We start from the raw sequence: 24,412 nt of genomic DNA, 5'->3' as shown, positions 1-24,412 counted from the left end.
CGGATAATACATTTCTGCAGCTTTATTGGCTGTGACCTGATGTATAATCAGAAACGTCAATATGTGCTGGAAATGATCATTCTCCAAGCAAAGTTTTAAAATGGTATAGATGTTATTTTTGCAAACAATACTGCAATTACTTTTAAGCCAGACAAATGTGCTTTTAAATATCCTTCACGTTCATGTTTACATTTTTCTTGTTTCCAGAACTGCATTGAAATTTTATGCAAGGCTATAACATTTTCTTTTCTTCTCTTTTATCTTTTTATGAGGTGCTGTTTTCCTAATTAATGCTAGCTATGTGTCTCCATTCTTAATATCCCTTACATGGATTTCAAAACACCTAAAATGGTCAAGGAAGGTCCAGGACTGTTGCCCTGTTGTCTACAACCCAACAATTCCCCACCACAACACTCATTTACTTTCTTCATGTCCCTGAGGAAATACACAGCCAAAATTGTGCCCCACAAATGGATCCATCCTGTCATCTGTCACTGGTCACTCCTTGATGAGAATCTGTGCAAGAGACAGTCATGACTGCCTTATACTTCTGCTGGGTATTAATGTGTGTACACTGTAATTTCATTTTAATACCTGGAATAGGAATGGATATTCTTTGGTCTTATAGTCTCAAAATATGGACTCTAAGAAACAGGCCTACAAGGAGGTGGGTCAGCATTTGGTAGTAGCGGCCGCAGAGGTCATCATACTGACACTGTTTTCCTTTACCCCCAGCTTCCTTTTCCTTCTGCCCTGGAAAATCCGCTCCACAGCACCTCAGCTACATTCAGTCTGGCCGCCCTTCCCTCCAACTCATTATGGCGAAACGAATTCAGATTGCTTGAGAAGAAACAGCCTCTTTCATCTTCCCCCTGACTGACACACAGCTACAAAGTTCTCCGACGGGGATTCCCAGTTACAAGCTGTCCTGCAACCCAGGAACAATCTCCCCCCCCCCTCCCTGGGGTCCCTCCCAGGGGGCACCATGTCAGAAATACTGCATGGCTTGCCAGCCAGATGCAGAAAATACACAGCTCCCTCCACACTGAAAAACAGGCCCCAGGGACGATAAAACAAAGCAATCCTTTTCCTAACAGCCCCAGCCTTCCTGCAGTCTCCTTGCAACTCACAGGAATTCTCAGGGATCGTTATTTTCTTTTACCTTCCCAAGAAAACAAATGTTCCCTCTCTCCTTTCTCTTTGTAATTTTGATAAAACATGGTCCATCGGTGGGGGAAAGAGGGAAGGCAGGCATGGGGAGGAGATACTGTGCACAAGTCCCTGGGTTTCTCTAGGTAACCTTGACCCCCACCTCGTGTTTTTTAAATTTTTCAGCATTTGTTGGTATCTGCAGCGTTGCAATAGCCACAGTCTCTTACTGGTGACTGGTAACTTCTGGGCAAAGTAGATGCACCAGGGTGGGAGGATTTAAAGGAGTATGGACCACAGAGGCACTCCTGTCTCCTGGAGCTGACACACAGCCAGGAGAGGAGAGAAGGCTACTTTATGTATCCCTCCTCTTTGTCTTCTACAGGAGGCAAATCTCATCAGTGTGAAAGCAACCACCACCTTCTAGCAGCTCCAGAGGCTGTGAAAGCCACGGTACGCACTATGCATCAAAGCACCTCAAAAGCCAGGTGCTCCATTCTTCAGTACACCCTACAGCATCTTAACTCCTGGGTCATAGGACTCATCCCGCCCATTCTTATCTAGATGCCTGATTTGGCCACATTCTGCTCTGATTTTCATTGACAACCACTGGAGGAAGACTTGCCGGCGAATCATGAAAGACAAAGACTGTTTAGCAGTGTAAGAGGCGCCCCAGGTGTTTTCCTGCTGAAGCAGGAATCTACACCAGGCTCTCTTCGTCCTCTCGGGCGCCCACCAGAGGGCTGTGTCACCCAACCCAGCTCTTCAAGTCTGAAATAGTGTGATGATTCCAGACTGTTCTCCACAATGATGATGGGTCCTCTCCAGATTTCTATTTCATTTCCTGCCAAAGCAAGAGGTATCTATCGTAGAAAATTAAAAATCCTAGTTCATAAAGAGGAAAAATAGGTATAGAAACCATTCCTAAACATAATCATGCACAGTGCACAGATAATGAATGCCCCTATTCTTTTCAAACTCCATCTTGTCCTTTTAAAAATAGTCTTTTAAATTAATATTTTTTGTTTGCTTTTGTACAAAGGCTGTCAGTTCTTCTGAGCATGGAAACGTGGTTAATGTAAACCTCATACTCACTTTTCCCTTCTCCCTTCCCTGCTGTCTCCTATAGCTTCTTCCCTCGGCTCTTTGTAGACTCCTTTTTGTTAGAGATGTCCATCCCCGAGGGGGAAGACTCACATGAAGTCTCTGTGTTCACTCTGTCTCTGCTCTGGAAGTGGAACTTCCAGAAATCCCCAGAGTCATGGTAACAGCAGTAGGAGGTTATCAATCTGCTTCTGCACGAAAAGCATCTCCCTTTGAGAGGTTGCAAGATCATTTCCGTTCATCCTTTTTTTAAAATTTTCTCCCTAACCTACAACATCTTTTTCTCCAATTCGTGTCTCTATTCTGTGTGCTTCAACACCGAATAGGGGATTTGGAAAAAGGGAGCCTTGGAGATGAAACCTGAGCTATGGTGCACAAAGGACTCAGCAATTAGGACGTCTCAGACACAAAACAATCTGCCAGGCCATCAACCACTGAAAATCACTTCCCGTCCATTCAAAGGAAGGATAATGAAGAGCTAAACAATTCGCTGAACATTCCGCAGTCACCGCCCGGGAAAAGAGCAGGATGTGTGGCTAAGACACAGCTTTGTCTACTAAAAATAGGATTGCTCTGAGGACTCCCAGAAAGCCTGGTGGCGGCAGAGGGCTGGCACTGGGGAAAATATGCCCTGAAGGGATTCAGAACCTTTCCTTTCTCGCGTCACGAAGTTACTCTCTCTCTAGTTCCTATCTTGGTAACTGGATAGCTTTATAAGTTTGCAGCTGAAAATGTTTGGAAACTCTGTCTTACTGATAACCTGCACCAAAATTCTTGGCACTGATTGCTCTCGTGAAAGTGGTTAGATAAATGAAATATCAATTGTAACTCTGAAGCCAGTTTTATGTGATCCAGGTTTCTGTTACTTGGTATAATTCACTGTAAATTTTTTCTTGAATTCACACATTCTCTTTATTTAAAAATCATGCAAATTAAATATGTATGATGCTATTATAAACCTATTACCTAAAATTAAAATTATTAATGACTATATATGAAGAAAATAACAATAACAACAAAAATTTCCACACACTAAGCATTTTTCTACTGATTGCTGAGGGTTTACAGCTCACCTGAGAGAGGTGAGCGATGCCCTCTGAGAGTCACTGGATAGAGGACACTCTGCAGACCAGGGCATGGCACCTGCTTACCCTAGGAAAACGGACTCACATTAGATGTCTCTTGAATTGAATGGATGAGGCAAAACGGGCATAATTCCAAGAACTAAGTGCTAAGTCTTAGTGCAAATGGCAGGAGATGGAATCCTCCATTTCCTGGTGAGGAAGGAGCACCCTACTTAACTTGGTGACTCATAGTTACTTGGGCCTTGCTGGCCTCTGGTGTTTTCTCACACTCAAGTCCATAATTGAACGGAGGGAGATCCCACTGTCCCCGCATCTTCCCCTGATTAATTCCACCCCACTTGTCGTTCTTGCCCCCCATGCCTGAGAATGGACTGACTGGGGTGCTCCTCTTACCTAACCTGCCTGCAGGTGTCCTCTGGGCCCAAACTGTTGGTGCTGTTTTGTTGACCTATGAAAACCAGCTTAAAGTCTAAGTACCCAGGTCTTTTTTACCTGGGAAGATTCTTGTACTTCAGATAAAGACACTAAATTCTTCTGGCAAAAACTGCAGTTATGACTAGACAGATATAAATTCACGTTGGTACAGTGTGAATTCAGATCTGAGAGTGAAGGCGGCAAGGTATTTCCTAAAAGTGGCCTTTAAAAGCTACTTAGTGACATTAACATCTGCATGCATGTGTCACAGTCTACAAATATATAAAACCATTCTTAACTAGGAAATATGGGAGAATAACTGGGTTTGTGTCTATGTGGGGAAATGAGAGATAGAGGGCCAACAAAAAGCATCATCCTGTTATTGATTAAGAAACCCCAGCACCACAAGGGTGTAAGTGTGCCTGGCAGCCACACATCAGCACCGCCCCCATCACAACAGCTCTGGCAGTTCCCCAGGGAACCGGAAGTACACAAACACGGCTTGAAGGAGTAGAAGGAAGGAAGGAAATTCCACCAAACAAGGAAAGAACCAGAAGTAAAAAGGAAACATGGATAGAGGTGCAGCTCTGCCTACAAGAACTCATAGCAAAGGGGACACAGAAAATTCTTCAACCCTAGGGGATAAAGTAGGTAGATTATTTAATGAGAGACTTCTGAAACAAAGGGATGCTTAGTGTTTGATTTATGCACCGTAAACTACATATCCGAGTGAAGCAAGTAGGGGCATTCTTGAGGGAATGACTTTAAGTACTAGGGAAAACATTAGTGGGAAATTCCGCGATGTTTAGAGCAGGTTTTCCTAATATCTATGAGACTCGTGCTCAGTAAAAAGAGGCACCAAAGACTGGCAAAGAACAAATTCACACAGGACAGTTCCTTCAAACTACATCCTGCTAGGAGGACGGCAGAGCCAGGGCTGCATGGACCTGCTTTTCAGGACACCAGGCCAGCAACGGCCAGTGCGACAACATGCTGATCGGACATGTGGCATGCCCACACTCTTCCTCGTCTCTACTTCTGTGGAGTGAAACCGGAAGTGCCTTACACACTTACAGCACATTTCCTTTTCCAGGGGACACATTTTTATTATAACTTTTTATACTTTGCTTTTCTTTAGGGAAAACCGTTTCTCCCACCAGGCAACACATTTTAAGAAATTCATCTTTCTAATTAATATACCTGCAAAGGTATAAAATGGGATTATTAGTCCATTGTGGCATTATTGGCAGAACCACAGACCTAGACAAGCGTCTACTAATAGGACACCAACTAGACAATGCAGTTGTATGAGCGCATCAAGTACATGAAAACTTTCTATTCTCATTGGAACATCTCAGAAACTATTGATTTATAAAAACAACACACAAACAAACAAATAAACTAGAACCTAAGCATGCAATTTGGTACCAATTGTGTGAGAAGCTGTATGTGTGGAAAGAAGAATATAATCATTTTATAGGGGAATACATGTAGATAGATGGATGGGTGGATAGGTGTGTGGATAGACAGACAGACAGACAGACAGACAGGTGTATGACAGAAGAGACTAGCCACAGTTTCCTCTGAGACTCATGAGCAGAATGGAAACTTTGGCTCCTTCTTATTTTTGTCTTTAAACTTTGACTCATGGGAAAATAACATCTGGCAAAAGGATAAATTTTAGGAGGAGAAAATCTTTCTATATTGGCCGCCTACATTGTGCCAATCGTGCTGCTGTCTTTGTAAAGTTTTTGGTTCAGAACCGGAGCTGCCACATGGAACGAGGTTCCTGGGTGGGTGTCTGCAGAGAGTTGCCCGTTCTAGCGTGAGGAACAATGGCCCGGGCGCAGGCACCTGCTCTAGCCCGTCTTGGGAGTTCTAACCACTAACTCTTCTGCAGGAAAATAACCCACTAGCCACCCGACAATTCAGGAAGCCTTGTATAACTCTGGGAAGTAGACGATCTCTCTTACAACTGTGATGAATTAACATTTAATTCCTTTCTCAGAGAGTCGCACAGACCTCCCTCTACTCACTGCAAATGCCACCTAGCTGTTGATAGCCAACAGGATGAGATGCCAAAATCCTTGCTCTTGACATTGGATAGGGGTCTTCCGGTGACAAGAACCGACTCGAGGAGCCTGCTGGGGCTAAGTCCAAGATGCACCCTCTGCTTGCCGTCTTGCCGCCCCCCCCCACTCGGAGTCAGACGCACACCACAGGACTCTCTAAGTCAAATCTTGTAATTGCTTCCAATTTGTCTGTTTTGCTTTTGGCAATTAACAGACTGAAATGTTATCACGGAGGAGATCATCTCATTTATAAGACTAGCTTTTCCCGCCACTAAAATATGCAGCGCTCTGTCCTTCACTACCGGCAGGAGATAAATGGCTGGTTTTCGTTGCTGAAGAATATATAATGGTTAAAAAGTCACTTTTTTCCTCCAGCTCTACATAAATCACGGAACTAGTCAATATTTAATAATGCTTGCCTTGGTCTGGAGTCCCTTGATCACCCTGTCATGTGTAATAGCTCCCTCTCCGATAGCTTTGACATAAAAGCCCAGCTTTACTGAAATGCTAACATGTAGAGGGTCATTACGGATCGACATTTACCTTAATCTGTGACTGCCAACCATGAACCGATAAATTCCAGCAGATTCCACTGGGAGAAATCAGTAAACTTCTCAGTGGAAAGAAGTGGAAGAAAATTCTGCCGAGGACAGAATACATTTTCTACAAGGGCTGCTTAGCAAATGGATTCTGACTTTTGAAAGTTCTCTCGCTGCCCAGCTTTGCAACATTTAATACCGTTTTGATGGTTTGAGGGACGGGATGACAACCGAAGATGACAGGACTTAGAAGGGAAGCAGAAATGTTCTCTGCAAAAACAATGCAAGATTAAACACGAGGGGGAACACGGCTCTTGCATTATTCACCCGGCCGCCTTGGCGGAAATAGCCGGGCTGTCATGGGTCCGGCCTAAATGTTGCTTCTTTTTTCAAATCGATCATCACTCCTTCACCTCATAATCTTACGAGTGCTTCACAGCAGAATACATCAAAGCCCTGATTGCATAAAAAAGGTACAGGCCAATCTTTGAGGGGATCAGCTTAGCCTCTGGCTTGGAGTCCATTCACTGTGCCTTCGCTTATTTCCTTACAGACACACTGTGGAAATTTAGGAATACCCTCTCCAAAGCCTTAAAAAGTCTGTTTTTCTTTTTCTTTGTGCTTTTATGTGTATTGGGAATGCAATTAAGTCTTACAAGTAGACGTGACACAGAAACCAACATGATATCTGGAGGGGCTATCCTCTTTTCGCCGGAGCCTGCAACTACCCCTGCTACAGCTCTGCCTGTTTGGTCCTGGTTAGAAAAGAGATATTAAAAACCCTTCTGAATAGAATTAGTATGGCTTCCTTGGGGAAAAGTGACAAAAGAAACAGTTACTAGACAGACAAATTCAAGTGTCTTACTTATAAGCCGCGTCACACAGTGCTCCCCTGGTGGGCTTACAATACCAGTCATGCTAAGCGAGCCCAACTTACTGAAACAGAGAAGTTGATGGTATTTTCGAGGAACCCCTAGCTGCCACACCCGAATTACCATTTTGGTAGAGAATTATGAAATAATAACCAGAAATAACATACCTGGGATAGAATGCAAAAATCGAAGCTGAAGTCTTTGCACAAAGAGTATTTTAGGCTTGGGCTGTGTTTAGGTAAGGAAAGGGCGCACGGGGACTCTCCTCTGCTGGAGATCCAGTTCAGCACCCCTGAGGCTACTGAAGCACAGACCATGCCACCCCCAGCTGTGTGATGAACTGCCCATATCTACAGCTATGTTTAAGTTATAAGTTAGACAGTCAGAGACTAATCAGAAGTAACAATTAAACCGAGCGATTGTATCAATATGATAGGTAGTAACCACGAACATCTTTCTTTTTTGAATCTTCTGTGTAATAGTGTTGTGTTGACTGAGAACAGGTGGCTGTAATTCTGCAAATGAAATCACCTTAGTCCTGCGACCCCGACCTGAGTTTGCACATAAGAACCACACACTAAACATAGCTTCTCTAACTGATCCACGTTGGCTGTAGTTTTAGAGAAAATCCAGAAATGAAAATTAGGTTAAAAGCAAGTGTTCAGAAATAGGTAAAGCTTTCTGATATTATTGAAAGTGTAAGAATTGTACACAATTTACCTTGACTTGCATAGAAACTTCTGGTAAAAAGGACTAAGTAGGTTAAACATCCATTAGCATGACGAGGTGCTTCCCAACTCACATGGGCTTCTCGGGGCCCCTCAGTTTTGACAGGCACATTGACCGTGCCTTCAGAAGGAACTTCTGGAGTCCAGCTTCCTGCCTGCAAGTATAAAAAGGTTCACTGTATTCACAAATAAAATAAGCGTAGGCTTTGATTTGGTAAAATTTCTTCAAAGAATCTTTTTGCTGCGGAGCAGACTACAGTGACAGGTAGCATCTTGTCAGAATACCTTGCTTCCTCAGCAGGATCAAAGTCTACCTCGTGTTTTCTTCCTCCCGCTGTGAAAGCTTAGAATTCTGGTCCCTGACAGAGGCTGTAGCTTGTCATTTCCAGAGGATGTTGATTGGCTCATGGTGAGCCTGTGCCCTGGGCATAACCACAGACTATTTCAGAACTGCTTAAGAATAACATCTATGTGATTGTAAAAGGAAGAGAGAAACACATGGGCTCCTTCCTTAAGTTCCCAATTTCCTGATGGGAGGACTGGACTCCTAGGTTTGAGGAAAAAGCCACCCATAGCCTCTATACTCCCGCTCCCCCCCTCCCCTCTCTCTGTTGTCTGAGCTGTGTTCCTCTTTTGCATGAAAACATGGTGCCACCAGATGAAGTTCCCCGAAGAAGCTATATCTATGCTAACTGATGCTTAACATAGGTCAAAAATTGACTAGGGTCTCTTACATTTGTGAAGCGTTGGGATATCTCGGGCTATCTTTTTTACTTTTTCCCCTGAATAGTCATTTACTGCCCTTGTCTGAATCTGATTCACATCTTCTTGACCATCAGGTGAAATCTCTGGAAAGCATTCACTGAGCAGACCACAGGCCTCTGCCAATCCAAACACCAGGATGTCATCAGGCAGCATCTGGGATCCGCAGCCGAATCTCTGGCTTTTCTGTAGCCTGCCTATTTCCTGTTCCCACCACTGTGTTCGGTGAATACACAGATTCATTTATTTACTTATTCTTTGGTTCTGTGACTACAAAACATTCAAGAATGTTCTACGTGTAACATGTCACTCAGGGCAACCAGCATCCATGTTTCTGGGTCATGTTCATTCACATTTAGCTCAGAACAAACTGCCTCAGATTCCCCATGGAGTGAGGTTACACTCTGTTTGGACAGCTTCAGGATGACATGAAGAAATAAATGTACCATAGTGTATCTCACCGAGAAATAATCACATCAGTAGCTCACGCGATGCTAACCTGCCTGTGCAGAAATTGAAAAAGAAGGACGTTGAAATAAAAATGAGTCTTACGAGACAAGGGTCAGAAATGGCTTGATAACAAGGGACTACAATGACCAAGTGTCCAAAGAAGATGCAGTTGTTGGCCAGAAAGTAGAAAGGGGCTCATAATATTTTTAATTATGCTTTAATCTCTGGCTAGAACTTGATATACCAAGTATCAGTGGACCATATTTGACTTTTCATGTACATGTGGGGGGGCAGAAGTCAACTAAAGGTGCTTTTCCATAAGAGCCATCCGTTTTGGCTTTTAAGTCAACATCTCTCATTGGTCCAGAACTCATCCATAGGCTAGACTTGCTTGTTGGAGGTCCCTAGTCACCCTATGGTCTTTGCCCTCTGAGAGTTGGGGCGGTCACTGCACAGCACCACATCTGGACTTTTCAACGTGGGTTTTAGGGAATCCGACAATAGGCCTCACGTTTTTAAAGAAAGCCCTTTGCCCACCATGCCCACAGCCCTGACCTTCGTGGTGCAGTACAAACAGGCTCATCCTCGCCACACAAGACGATGTTCAAGCCCAAGTTCCCGCCACCGGCAAATAGTCTCAATTATGAAGGCTTTATTTGTTAAGGTGAATACATTTTTCCAATTATGAAAACAAATGTGAAAAGGACTGAGTGTTAATTTTTAATAAGTGTGAGGCTGCAGATGTTTTATCTTTCTCAGAGAGAGGCTCTGGTTTCTTTGGAGCTGTGTTCTCTGCTCGTCCCTTGCTTCAGTCATGAACAGCTCTGCACAACAAGCCAAAAAAGCAAGACTTGAAAGAAATCATTCCTCGGTTTCATGTTTCATAATAATATAGCTACTTTAGCTATGTCTCAGTGTACAGTTCCAGTCATTGTACAGAAAGGGGTTTGAAACAGTTTCCAACAAAATGATGCTTAAAAAAGTGAATAACCAATGCTAATTCCACATAACTCTATTAGTCACTTCAAACACTTGGTTAACTCAAGATAAATAGCTTCTTAGGGTTCCTTCAGTGTTTGGATAAACATTCTGGCTGTTACTCTACACTAAAATTGACAACCATATAATTTTTCTCCAATTAGAAGGGTTTTTTAATTAAAAAATGTTGCCTTAAAATGAATATTATGGAAATGATTCCAGGAGGTAGAAGTTGATTGAGCTTTGACCTAAAATTTTTCTTTGAAATAGGAAATAAATTTGACAACAAAATTGTGTGAAAGCACAGGACCATTTCAACAAAATTTCCATTCTTAACAAAACTCTTAACACGCTCCAGAAACCCTTAGGTAAGTAAAATTCCATTTAACTTTTCACTCCAACCTTTTAAAGATAGGCACCATTAGGAAATCCAAAGCTTCGTCGAGCAACAATGCTTCCAAAAAGGAGCTGGACATAGCAGGCATAGGGTAGCTTCCCTTACGCTGCCCAGCATATTCAGAAAACCATACCTGTGTTAATTTTCCTTTACAGATTTATTTTCTTAGTTTCAATCACGTGCTGGTGTGTGTTGCAGTGTGTGGGCATGTGCACATGAGTACAGGAGCCCACAGAGGCCAAAAGACATTGTCAGTTTTGCTGGCCTGGGATCTAAGGAAGCTGTGAGCAACCTGATGTGGGTGTTGGGAGCCAAACTCAGAGCAGCCATTGCTCTTAAGCTCTGAGCTATCCCTTCAGCCTCGAAAGCATTTTTTTTTATATTAGAAATACTTCAGAAGTCAAATGTGTTCTTTAAATGGACAATAACGGAACAAACCACAGGGGAATTAGATGGAATAGAGCAATTCTGCCTTAATCACCCCAAATAGCTCCCCTCGGTCAGGCTAGGAGGACAAAACTCATTGAGCTATCAAATCCTTACTCTATCAAAACAGTAAGAATGGGGAGTTGATGCACGAATGATTTATTTTTAAAACCCCTATTTTACCAAATTTGTGCCATTTTATTTTCACCTTAAGGGTCATTTGCCCGTGTGAAGTATGAGAGATGCCACACGTAAGACTCGAAGCGTATTTGTCTAAGGGCGTGCGGAGTGGCATTTTTCTGCATGTATGGCTAACAACGCTGTTAAATTGGCAAAAGATGTAAAAACAATTCAGTTTATTTCTGTCTCTAAAATGTAGAAATCATTATTAAGGATGGGCCAAGTACAGGGCGGGAAGAGAGAGAGAGATAAGTGCCACATGGAGGAGGTGGTTTTGTGAGCCACACGAGCACAGAGACTGGAACCGATGGGGACCTGGCAGGGCTGAGTTTACAACCCAATTCTCCTTCCCCTTTGTATCAGGGGCTGTGGTGTTTGATTTCTAAGGTTAACACTGCCTGCCATCTGTACTGAGCAGAGATCAATAACTGTGTCCCCTTGCTTAAGGTTTCTAGGCTATCTTGAAGATGAGGTGGGGCAGCTAGAACCACAAGTCACAGTTTACACTGGCAAAAAGCACAAGGCTTTAAGCTCATAAGAACATTTCTTTGTTTTGATATATATTTTCCCTCTCCCTCTCTTTCTGTCTCTCTGCTTCTCTCTCTGTGTGTCCCCCGTTCTCTCTCTCTGAATGGAGAAATGGAGAAGTGTTGGCCTTTGGCCATTCCTGCTTTTATAGGTTAGTATCCAGCAGAGGGGTCTGCACAATAAAGACTTGATAGCAATAATGATGCAAGTTCCATCTCGGCAATATTCTGTTTTAGCTTCTTGGAAAGCAACCAATCTCAGATGGGTTGGGGGGATGTCATCAAAAGTAAGGGATTACAAATTAAATTGAAGAGCTGGGTTTTTTTTTGTGGTAGTATTTATATAATATACTCTTCAATGAAGACAGAGGGCATTAACATGATAGGGAATTAGCAAACATTGCCAAAAATACCTATAAGTAATTTTAATAAACTGAGTATTTCTCTAAAAAAGAAGCTAACTCTACGATGGTGGCACACGCCTTTAATCCCAGCACTCGGGAGGCAGAGGCAGGCGGATCTCTGTGAGTTCGAGACCAGCCTGGTCTACAGAGCTAGTTCCAGGACAGGCTCCAAAGCCACAGAGAAACCCTGTCTCGAAAAACCAAAAAAAAGAAAAAGAAAAATATGTAAAAGTATAATGTATTATTTTATACTAAATAACTCTATGCTGGTCTATGGCGGGCATACACAGTCAACTGGACATGCAGAATGATGTTGGAAAGCTAAGGATAATTTTTTCATGAGACAGAGATACACATTACAAACTTCTGAAATGTAATGATCAAGCCCAGGTATTAATACAATTTTAAATACCAATTTTATAAAGCTGTATCAGATTTATAAAATAAAAATAGTTTATTTAAGAGATGAAGTAAGTTCAATCCTTTGATCTATATGCTTGTTGGACAGCAATCTAAGCATCTTCTGGGAATTACAGTTTTTAATATTTATTTTTTAATCATAAATGTAATTATTGGGGCATAATTAAGAAGAAAACATGTACCTTTCATTTATTATCAAAGTAGAATTATATATATATATATATATATATATATATATATATATATATATGTCTATTAAAGCAGTCAACGTATTGCTTATTTATGAATATATGTATTTTTTCCCTGGATTGACACAGTCCTGATATGTACATTGAACCAAAAAACAACTTTTAAATGAACTTTAATAAAAGGAATAATTTGCTCTTGTACTTGGTAGGCTATCTGCCACATCCCAGAATATAAATTTATAACTCACCAATGGGTCCAGAGCACAACCCTTGGCCATGCATGCGTGGAATTGGAAGGTGTGTGAGCTCCCAGGATCAAATCCATAGACAAGACCACTGAGTTCTGAAGAATTGTGAACGAGTGCATCGTCCAGATATAGCCTGTGAGCTGTGATCACACCTGGGAAAATGACAATCAGCTGTTAGAACGGCCCCAAGACAACAGCGAGGAGCTGGTAAAGCAAGCACACCCCCTGTGCTTTCCTGAAGTCGCCCATCACCCACCCTGTTCTGAAACCCACCCTGCCCTGCACACCCCCCTCTGCCTTGCACACCCACCCTGCCCTGCACACCCACCCTGCCCTGCACACCCACCCTGCCCTGCACATCCCCTCTGCCTTGCACACCCACCCTGCCCTGCACACCCCCCTCTGCCTTGCACACCCCCTCTGCCTTGTACACCCACCCTGCCCTGCACACCCCCCTCTGCCCTGCACACCCACCCTGCCCTGCACACCCCCTCTGCCTTGCACACCCACCCTGCCCTGCACACCCACCCTGCCCTGCACACACACCCTGCTCTCAATGCTGCCTCTTCTCAAAGAATAAGGCATACTTTACTTTAAGCACCACTATGTTAAGCTATTTGTAACAGAGAGACTGATAGAATCTAAGACTCTAGAAGAGAAAGTCTTTGCTTGAGGCCATACCGAGTGCTATCGTTTATGTTCCAGGCCAAAAAGGCAAAGCGTACACATTCACACATGTTTTTATATGGATTCTAAAAGCATCCTTAGTAGATTCCTTGACTATAAGGGAACCTTACTTGCTACGGTATTACATGTTACTCAGGATCTGTCACTGTGCTTAACCCGTTCCTCACTGCCTGCCTGAAGGAGGGAGTTATTTTTTATTTGTTTATGATTTTACTGAGCTATACATCTTTTTCTGTTCCCCTCCCTGCCTCTTCTCCCTTTCAACATTCTCCCAAGGTCCCCACACTCGCAATTTGCTCAGAAGATTTTTTTCTACTTCCCATGTAGATTAGACCCATGTATGTCTCTCTTAGGGTCTTCATTGTTGTCTAGGTTCTCTGGGATTGTGAATTGTAAGCTTTTATTTTTGCTTTATGTCTAAAAGCCACTTACAGGTGTAAGATGGAATATCAGAGTTGTTTTGATTTGCATTTCTCTGATGGCTAAGGATGTTGAGAATTTTTTAAAATGTCTTTCACTCATTTGAGATTCATCTGTTGAGAGTTCTCTGTTTAGGACTGTACCCCATTTTTTAAATTATATTATTTGTTCTTTTGATGACCAATTTCTTAAGTTCTTTGTATATTTTGGAGATCAGCACTCTGTCTGATGTGGGGTTAGTGAAGATCTTTTCCCATTCTGTAGGCTGTTGTTTATCTTGTTGACCATGTCCTTTGCTTTACAGAAGCTTCTCAGTTCAGGAGGTCTTATTTATTAATTGCTTCTCGCAGTGTCTGATGGAGGGAGTTCTATCATTAGTCCTCTTTCACCAGAGAAGAAGCGGGAATGGAGTTGATGTGAGTTGCCCAAGCTCACACAGCAGCAGGTAAGTGCTGGAGTTAGCATTTGTCTTTAAGTGCTTTGACTGTATCTTCTCTCCAACGTTACCTCATCCACGAGCTAAACCCTGTTCTCACATTCTGCTCAGACTGGATTTGTTGTAATTGGAGCGGAGCAGCGGTGGGCTGCGTTCCTGCCACCCGGCTAGCTCTTCCCGAAATAATTACATGGAAACTGTATTCTTTTAAACACTTCTTGGCCCATTAGCTCTAGCCTCTTATTGGCTAGCTCTTACATATTGATCTAACCCATTTCTAATAATCTGTGTAGCCCACGAGGTGGCTTACCAGGGGAGATCTTAACCTGCGTCTGTCTGGAGTGGGAGAGTCATGGCGACTGCCTGACTCAGCTTCTTTCTCCCAGCATTCTGTTTTGTTTACTCCACCCACCTAAGGGTTGGCCTATCAAATGGGCCAAGGCAGTTTCTTTATTAATTAACCAATAAATGAAAGCAACAGATTAGAAAGAAATCACTCCCACATCATGGATTAGAAGCGCTTCTGACAGGCCAGTTTCCATGATCAACTGAGAGTCTATATTAGAAGGAAAGTCATGCAGCTTTTCATAAAATTAGTATAAATCAGAGAAAACGGAGTGGCCATCAACTGAAAGGATTCAAGCCACATGTTCTTAAGAAAAGGACGGTAAGAGTCAGCATAACTGAGTTCATTAGAAATATTGACTGCCCAAGCTTACTTAACGTTGCACCATGGGAAACAAAGTCTGACCATGTTAAATCAGAACTGCTATCAAGCTGAGGTTAATTTCTGGAAGTCCCCGCTGAGTCCACTCCCCAGGAATCACGCTAAGTGGCCATGAGCACACACCCTTAGCCGGATGCTCCCTGTAGCCTGTGATACAGCTCTATCCCTGCTTTTAATCATTCATCCCACTGTAGTGTTACTAAGCCATGTTTAATTGCCTGTGTTCCCCAGCAGACCATAGGCTCCCTCAAGGAACCATGACATTCCTCATCTGTTTATTTCCGCAGCTAAGCAGCATTCCTCAAACGTGGGAGGCACGTCAACCATGGACAGAGTAAATAGGTGCACAGGCAGCACAGGAAAACAGCCAGCACCTGATGCAGAGTGGCAGTTCAGAACCCTCGGAGGAAGAGATGCCTCCTGAAAAGACAGCGGGGAGAACATTATGAAAGAAGAGCTCCAAGAGCAAACTTGGAAGAAGTGCAGCAAAGCCAAAGGCCGCAAGGAAGTCACTGAAGGTTGTTTTCCAGGAGCCAGAGAGATTGGGGAAGGATAGGTAGAGTAGACCCAGCCTTCATCCGTGGGCAGTACTGTTAGCCGTGGAGCTACAGTACCAGGGCTTCTTTATTCTAGCATCTATCTGTCCTGGGAGGGAACGGCTCACCTCCATCTAGACCTGCTCACAGCAGTTTGCCTCCCACACATCTTATAAGAATTTTTGTTGGCCTTTGGCACAACCTCTCTATTTTTTTTAATTTGTGTGTGTGTGTGTGTTGCACAATGTCCTGCATTTAATTCACAGCATCAAAACACATCAGTAATCCAACAAATGAACAATTCCTTATATATAACACCCGCTGTCTTTTATACCTAGCTAATTTTGTTTTTCATAAAAAATACCTTTTGATCAGTACATTCGTTTAGGATCTAATATTTTTGAATAAGTTATTATTTTAATGCAGTTCTTGTTATGGCCTATTTTTTCCTTCTTAAGGACAACTTTTTATGTCGGACTTTGTGAGTTTCCTCAGTTTCTATGTTTTGAGGAAGCAGTCCTTATTTTCCTACCAGGCACCATTTGTGCCTCCAGAATAAGTAGGTACTCTGCCTGTGCTAGCACCCATTCTCCCTTGCATCTAGTGGTACCCCGTCTGGAACACTGATGGATGTAATAGCACCTAACAAACAAAAGCTCATGTGAACTCCTCTGTCGAGGAAATCATGGACAGTGAACAATAAACCAGGAAATACACAGAAAACCAAGGGAAGAGAGTAAGATGGAGCCTCAGTGATAAGAACAACCGAAAGTGAGAGTATTCTAGGAACTACAGAAAACATTCATTTAGTACCTTAACCCTCCCATCGCCCAAATAACCCATGTGCATGACAGATACTCTTAAAAAGGAGCTGAGATTCTGGCTGATTTCAACAGAAGTAGAAAATACTCAAATTGACATGGCCCTTTCCTAAACAACTACAGGACAGGGAATTTCTTCTGCTCGAGGGTCCCATGCACAGCATCTCGTTTATCTGGCACACTGGGAAGTAAGGTGTTTTATATAAAGTAAATTGGAGCTATAAGTAACTGAAATTCCTTAGCCACAAACTTCAAATTCTTTGTCATTTTTAAAGAAGATTTAGGAGTAGATTCTAAGCACTCACCAGTTTCCTCACAAAGGATATAAGTGAATCATTTTGGGAAAAGTTAAGTTGTGGTTGTGGTCAATATAGAATCTGTTCTCAAATTTAGTGATTCTTGGGGGAACACTAGGGGCCTCCAAAACTTTTGCCCTCAGCATCACTTTCCAGTCCCTTCTCACCTTTTTTTTTTCTGCTTGTCTTTTGAGTTCTTCATCCTCTTTCAATGACAGCTACTCTGACTTACTATTTTTCTGTCTACCTGACTCCATCAAGTCAACCCCAGACATTCATGCCAAGAAACCGGGTATCTATGGCATATGTTGAGAGAGGGCTTCCACGAAGATGGGATGAGGGGGATAAACTGTGATAGAATTGAGCATTTTGACAGTTAAGTCAAATATGCAGAAATGTTAGTACCCAGCTGTGACATGGAGTGGGTGAGGCTGAAGTCTAACTTTAGTGTATAGTGTTCCCACACATTAATGCACATAGACACACACACACACACACACACAGTTACCATGTGTTCTAGAGACAACCCATACCTGATGGCTAAAAGAGTAAAAGATAATTGCAGCACTTTGCACAATGGGTAAGTTTGGTTTTCTTTAAGTCGCTTAAATTCTTCCTGACACCTCCCCCCTGGTCTCATCTACCAGTTGACTCTATTTCAAATTCCTCTCCACCTTACTTCCATGGTCACCTAGTCTTTTCTAACGTTATCTCACAATACTACAGGATAATGGCCACTTATCCTGAAGTGCCCGACATGATGGGCTAAATCCACTTAAAAACCGGAGAAGGCTTAAAAATAAGGGAGAGAGAGTTTAACACAGATTTTTGCTGTTAGTTGGTGGCGTGCTGTAGAGAGATTTCCTGATTCGGCAACAGCAGCAGAAAAAAACGCTGTGTCATTTTAAAGCCCAGCTTCTTGGGTGAACTCTGGCTTTAAAGCATTTCAATGGCTTTTATGGGACTGGATGTTTGTGTTCCCGCTTGGGATCTGAAGGAGAGTGCTATGAGACCTTGCCGATGGCTCAGTGCTCCCCGCCTGCACCTAGGCAGACGGCAGAATCAGGCTTAGGCAGGCGGAAGAGCATGGCGGATTCCTGCCGCCATACAGAGACATGTTTTCAGACTGCACAGTGCTCTGCGTGTCAGATTTGGATGTAACTTGGATGAAAAGAGTTTCTGTGCTGCACGCTCAGTCTCAGAATTAAACTGCTGAGTGCGGCTCCAATGTGGACTTGCTGTGTGCCTGGAACTGTGCGCAGCTCAGGGGCACCAAATGGATCTGAGGCAGGAGCCACTGCTCCGTGCTGAACTGTGCTGGTCCGCAGGAACTACCATAATTACTATAATAACAGAGCAGAAAGGTTTCGACTGGGCAGGACACAGGCAGTACCGTATTACCTGTACATGGTGCAACTTTAGTTTTTAAGAAGTGCTTAACATTTTAAGAAATGCTCCTGGATAGTAAAAATATTACAGATTCACAATAAAACAGATTCAGACATAACAGACCTCAATGGATCACAGTGTTGGATGAATGTACATGGGCTTGAGAGAGAGAGAAGAAGAAGAATATAGAGAATAAAGTAAATGTCTTAAAAAAGGGTAAAGTCTTTAAAGAGACAGAGTAAAGATAGTTAAGAGGTTAAAAGAAATAAAGAAAAATGAGCCACGTAACAATGAAAAATTCAGAGAAAGTCTGGATTTTTTGTATTATTGTGTTTTCTTTAAAATTTTTGACTGTAAAGGAGCTAAGTACAGAGAGACATTTCATTATATGGGCTGCCAAATGGAACCAGAACGGATATCATGAGGGTATGATTTCAGAATTTGGGTCTAAGGATATGATGCTTTGGAGAGGGTCTTCTTTTGTTTTCACAGAGGACCAGACCCTGTGGATTTCTTCTATCCCAATTTGGTATGATAGACCACGACCTCCCGAAAAGTTCCTGTGAACACCCTCAAAAAATTACTTCACTCAACTGCCAAGTGAGATAAACCTGGCACACAGGTTACACCCTAAATGATCTGATTAACAGTGCCCCCATTCAGCAGGAAGCAGTTTGGAGAGAAAAACCTGCGCCCATGTTCCCAAAATATTGTTTATAAATGTTCTTTGACATTTAAAAGAGGATATGATATAGCTATGAATAATTTACATTGGTATGGATGTTAAGGTCAATTTTGTTATATGTATATGTATTTCTGATATTGATTAAGGTATTGTGATTGTGTAGTTCATTTAAAATGTAATGTATAATAGGAAATATAGGTTGCTAATGGATAATTATCGATAATAGTAAAGCTTGTAGTCATGTTAGTTAGATTTTCTAGATATATAGAGATACATTTCAGTTAGATAGACATTCTTCATATCTTTCAAAGACTGCAGAATATGGTATTTTAAATGTTTTAATAACTTAGGGCTTTTCATGACAAGGAGACACATCTGCTCCTGGCAGCACCAGCTACTTCAAGAGAAAGATGGGCATTGAAGAGGATCCTTATGGAGCTTGATAGCCATCTGGGCAAGAAACTGCTCTTGCCTGGACTGATGCATAAACTGGACACAAAGAACCCGCAGAGAGAGGACTGCTAAACTTGCCTAAAGCTGAGATTTCGGGGTTCCTGCTTCATGAAAGAGTCTGCGAGAAATTCTGCAGGACACAGCAGAAAATGACTAAACTGTCTTTAAAATTTCCTGCTTCATGGATACTATGGGCCTGAAGGCCGAAGATGAATGCCCCAACGGTACAGAGGAACTTTGGGTGATGTCTGTCATTTCTAGAGTTTTGGACTTCTTGTTTGCTTAGGTAATATTATATCCTTCTGGAGTCTTTGATGGAGTTGAAGAATGGTTAGTTATAGTTATAGTTTTCCTTAGTTATGATAAAGGATAAAATAGATATAAATACTGTAACTGTATTTCTTGCTTGACAACTGTTTTGTTATATGTAATCTTACTATGTTAAAGTTAAAGCCTTCCTCTTTGTTTAAACAGAAAAAGGGGAAATGATGGAGGAGGGTCTTCTTTCTATCTGTTGTTTCATTGGTTAAATAAAGAAACTGCCTTGGCCCTTTAATAGGACATAAAATTAGGTAGGCGGAGTAAACAGAACAGAATGCTGGGAGAAAGAAGCTGAGTCAAGGAGTCGCCATGATTCTCCTACCGGACACAAACGCAGGTTAAGATCTTCCCTGGTAAGATACCTCGTGGTGTTACAGGGATATTAGAAATGGGTTAGATCGATATGTAAGAGCTAGCCAATAAGAGGCTGGAACTAATGGGCCAGGCAGTGTTTACAAGAATACAGTTTCCGTGTAATTATTTCGGGTATAAAGCTAGCCGAGTGGGTGGCCAGGTGCCAGGAACGTAGCCCCACCGCTCCTATTACACCACCCATGTGTTGTGAGCTACTACAGCCAGGGAGGGAGGCTCCAAACTGCTCTCTGATAATGCCATATGCCATCAGTGAGCCATCATGCCTTCTCAAGTAACAGGGACAAAACGCTGCTCCTTTTCGGAACAGGGAGCGGGGCCATGTAAACCAGTCTTGGTGAGGAAAGGCTCAAGGCGTTTGTGTCTCTGCATTGTTCTCTGTGGTCCAAATCTTCCCAACAGGGCACAAGGTTTCAAAGTCACAGCAGTGGGATATTGTTGTGGTTCAGATCCTGCTTCATCCTTGTGCTTCCCACTCACAGAGACTGAGGCAAACTCAGGCATTTCCTCCCATCCAGGCTGTGCTAATGCTCCACGCTGCCCTGGAAGACAGTACCAAAGGCAGCTTTCCTGGTAAACTCATGCACAATAAGAGCATTCTTTGGTGTGGGAGTCCTTAATGCTCAGATACATTTACTATGCTGTATTAATTACACCTAGTAATGGATTTCATTATAACGTTTCCACACATTATGAAGGAAATTTGGTCCTGTTCATTTCTTTCTGTCTTCTTCCTCTTCACCCACCTTTTCATCTGCTTTTGTCTCTGTTCCTTTGTTAGCTAAGTGAGCTATGTGTAGCTTACAGAAGCATGGGAAGGGTTACTGACTGGAGCATTCTAGCTCGTTTCAAGTTATGCAAACAAATTTTATATCTGCTGTTTTAGTAGTAGACTTTTGGATGGAAATGATATTAATAAAGTAAGAAACATTGTAAACTAAAATTTAAAAACACACTTACAGGAAGCAAGAAATAGTATCTATTATCACAACGGCTTGAATTTCACAGGTCTTAGTTAGGTGTCGAAACTGAGCATGAAACACCAATACAATGTATAGGACTTTTCAAAGTTCAGCTAAAGTGTCGTTTCCTTTCTCTATCTAGAGTGACGGGTGTGCATGGATAGCGTTGGGAAAAGCCAAAGGCTTATTCTTAAACAGCAAGCATTTAAAACAATTTGCAGGTGCCCAGTGAGCCCACCAGGCTCTGGTGGAAACTTCCAAACCCACAGCCACACTCACAGCATTGGTGAAACTTTCTGAGTCACAAAACAGAGACTGGAATCTTGGTAATTTAAATGGGGATTCCTAGGGAAGTAGGATAGGTTGGATGTGAGAACTAAAAGAATGCATTATACATATATATGATTGCCAAAGAACAAATTTAATTAAAAACTGTTTAGGCTTCCATGAAGTGTGTGGACTGTCCTTTGATACTGACAACTCCCAGAAATCAGAGCTGCCACTGACATTGTCAGGAGGACGAGAGAGGGGCACAGCCCAGACTGGGCAAGCTCACTCTACTGTTGACACTATGCTTCTGGTTAATCTCTCAATTTGCAATAATTTCCTGTCAGTTAAGACTAGCTGACTATGCAGTGATGCTAAAGGTAATCAAAATAGACCCACTGAGAACGCTACCATTTGCTGAATGTCCATTGCCTATGGGATAGCATGCTTGGTATTTCAAGGGACAGAAAGAATAAGAACTAGAACCTATTCTTATATAAGAAAGAAGAGAGTTAAATCAAGCATTACTGAATAATGGTCTAATCAAGACTTACGGATAATGGTAAGTGTTGGAGAAAACCAGACAACCAACAAATGGTTTGGTTAAGTGCAAGGAGCAGCGACTCCAAAAGACGATTTCAGCATAGCGTAAGTCTCCCTATAGTACAGTGTCCCATTGGGCCGCATCAGATTCAGCTGGATATCCCATCAAAGACAGGCAATGTGAACCCATTACTCAGGAAGGAGGCTCTGGGCTGGAGCAGTAAGTTCCCCCTGCACAGAAGGAAGTGTGATGCTCACCAATGACATCTCTTGTCAATCAATATTGTCTTCTCATTGGTATATTCAAGGGCAACAAAATAATCATTTGAAGGAAGGTTGGAGCCTTAAACCATCTGAAATTAGTGACATTTTTTTAAACTTGTACTGACTTGTGCAAGGCATAGGGACACACACACATAAAAAATCCAAAATCACTGGAAAAGGAAGACATTGGAGATGAGGAAAAGTGAGACACAGAAATATATTGATAACAAATGCTAAAGCTATTTTTTTCTCCTAAATATGGAGTAACCAGTTGGAACTAAAAGAGGAATATGGTACCACCATGTTTCAGGAGGACTTGTGATTTTTTTCCCAAGAAAAAAACGACTTTTCAGAATATAAAATCATAATTTAAGTTAAAAGAGAAGAGCGTCAACATCTCAGAAATCTGTGTTCATAATCCCAGCTTTCCTCCTCACTGGCGGTGGTTATATCAAAGGTTTATTGTATGTACATCCTAGCTCTTCACCCTTTCAATAGAACCCAGAAAGAACAAATAAATCAGATACTGAATTAAACCTTGTAAAGCATATTTTAAGAAATCTGTAGGATTTCATGCTGCTTTGTGCCTCGATCATGTTTATCAGTAACTGGATGGAGCCGTGTGGCAGGCATTGCTCTCCATGCAGAGGACAGAGGACACTCTTGGCTGCTGCCTTCACAAATGTGACAATACAACCAAGAAGAGACATGAGGTGTCCTGAGGGTGTACGAAGTCTGTTGAAGGAAACCTTGTTGGACAGGAAGAAAACACTATGGTCCCAGGCGAGGAGGCAGGAATTAATGAGTCTGGCAAGACTGAAGAAAGCTTGTCTGAGAAAGTGACCTCTTGGCTACACCTCATACCTAGAACTACGTCATCGTGAGGCAAAGCATGATGGGCCATTATTTGGCTATCACTAACAGAGATTCCATAATGATAAGCAGAAGGTTTTCCCGAGGACATCAACAAGTTAATCAAAACGCAAGCTATGCAGAATAACGAAATGATCTGTCTCCAGAACCTTTGAATGAGGCTCCTTCATCACCTTTATAGCACAGGTTGCACCAAAACAAAGTTTAAAAAATGTGAAACTTTTATATTGTTGACGGTTTCTATAATAAATGAATAAAAGCTGCTGAGATATATTCCCATGGCTCCCATTGTTCCATTCCCTAAGTATGCTAAAGGCCGATGAGACAGGATTAAAGAATTGGTTAATCTTTCAGCAGTAAGCAACTTCAGTGAGTAGCTATGGTGATTTTAGTAAGGAGTCATTTACAGAGATGAGATGCTGAAGGAGAGAGAGGAATCACTGTAAGCCATTCCTCCCCAGTAATGACCAAGACTCCCTGCAGAGGTCCCTAACCAGAGCCAAGGGGCCAACAAATCGCTTCCTTCTACAAGGAGAAGGATCAGCAGGTGCTAAGACTTGGAGGATGATCTGGCATTATAAGAAACATTATTGGACAGAGGTTAGCATTTGGTAGGGAAATACAGCCCTGCCACTCAGAGCCCAGCAGGATGGGTGCCAGGGCGACACCATCCCCTCATTCCCTTCTTTTGTCATTGTCACACAGGGAAGACGAGGGTGTGGCAGAGGGGGTGAGTGAGTGGACATTCCAGCGAGGTTGGCCCCCACTTTACAGCGGGGATATCACATTTGATATAAAGCTTAGTAACACAGTGAATATCTTAGAGCTAATGGTGGCTTGGCTGTGTGTTGATTCTAACACGTCAGACCTACTTCACAAATTCTGAATATCTGTTTCCCCCACAGCCTTGGGGGAGAGCAAAGAAAAGTGTGGACACTAAACGGCACAAGAATAGGAATCACACCACTGTCGCCTTCATCAGATTTTCCGTGCTGTTTCTTGCTTAATCTTTCGGGCAATTATCAGCAAGATAATGGTACAAAACTGTATTATAGTATGCGTATCTATGTGTGAACACACACACACACACACACACACACATACACACACACACACTGAACTGAGTTATTTAATCCCGTTCCACACACCCTGTTCTTCAATGAGAACTTGCAAAATGAATCCTTGATTTTCATTGGCTGGCTAATATAAAGCGCTTTGGAGTTTGTCATCTGTTTCCATAATGATAGACTTCTTAAGGTGTTTAATTTAGCAGGCAAGCTGAATCATAATTGTCTGTAAAGCATGCTCACCAGGGTATATATCTTCCTGCCTCTTCATCATGCCTTGTCAAATTGTATTTCCTACGGTGCTCAATAGGTTGTCATATGTAAGCAAGGAAATTCAATACAATATAATG

The 24,412-nt window shown here is 42.3% G+C and overlaps 1 protein-coding gene across 1 annotated transcript in view; it reads right to left on the bottom strand.

Moving 5' to 3' along the window:
- Positions 1-24,412, bottom strand: part of Ush2a (usherin) — a 663,496-nt gene that overhangs the window by 285,555 nt on the left and 353,529 nt on the right. The window contains 2 exon segments of the mRNA XM_075987373.1: positions 7,956-8,118; positions 12,944-13,095. Coding sequence (XP_075843488.1) covers positions 7,956-8,118; positions 12,944-13,095 — 315 coding nt within the window.

This window comes from Microtus pennsylvanicus, chromosome 10, assembly GCF_037038515.1.
Source record: "Microtus pennsylvanicus isolate mMicPen1 chromosome 10, mMicPen1.hap1, whole genome shotgun sequence".
Classification (NCBI taxonomy): domain Eukaryota; kingdom Metazoa; phylum Chordata; class Mammalia; order Rodentia; family Cricetidae; genus Microtus; species Microtus pennsylvanicus.
The sequence above is the reverse complement of the archived record's forward strand: the minus strand, read 5'-3'. Positions and strand labels throughout refer to the sequence as shown.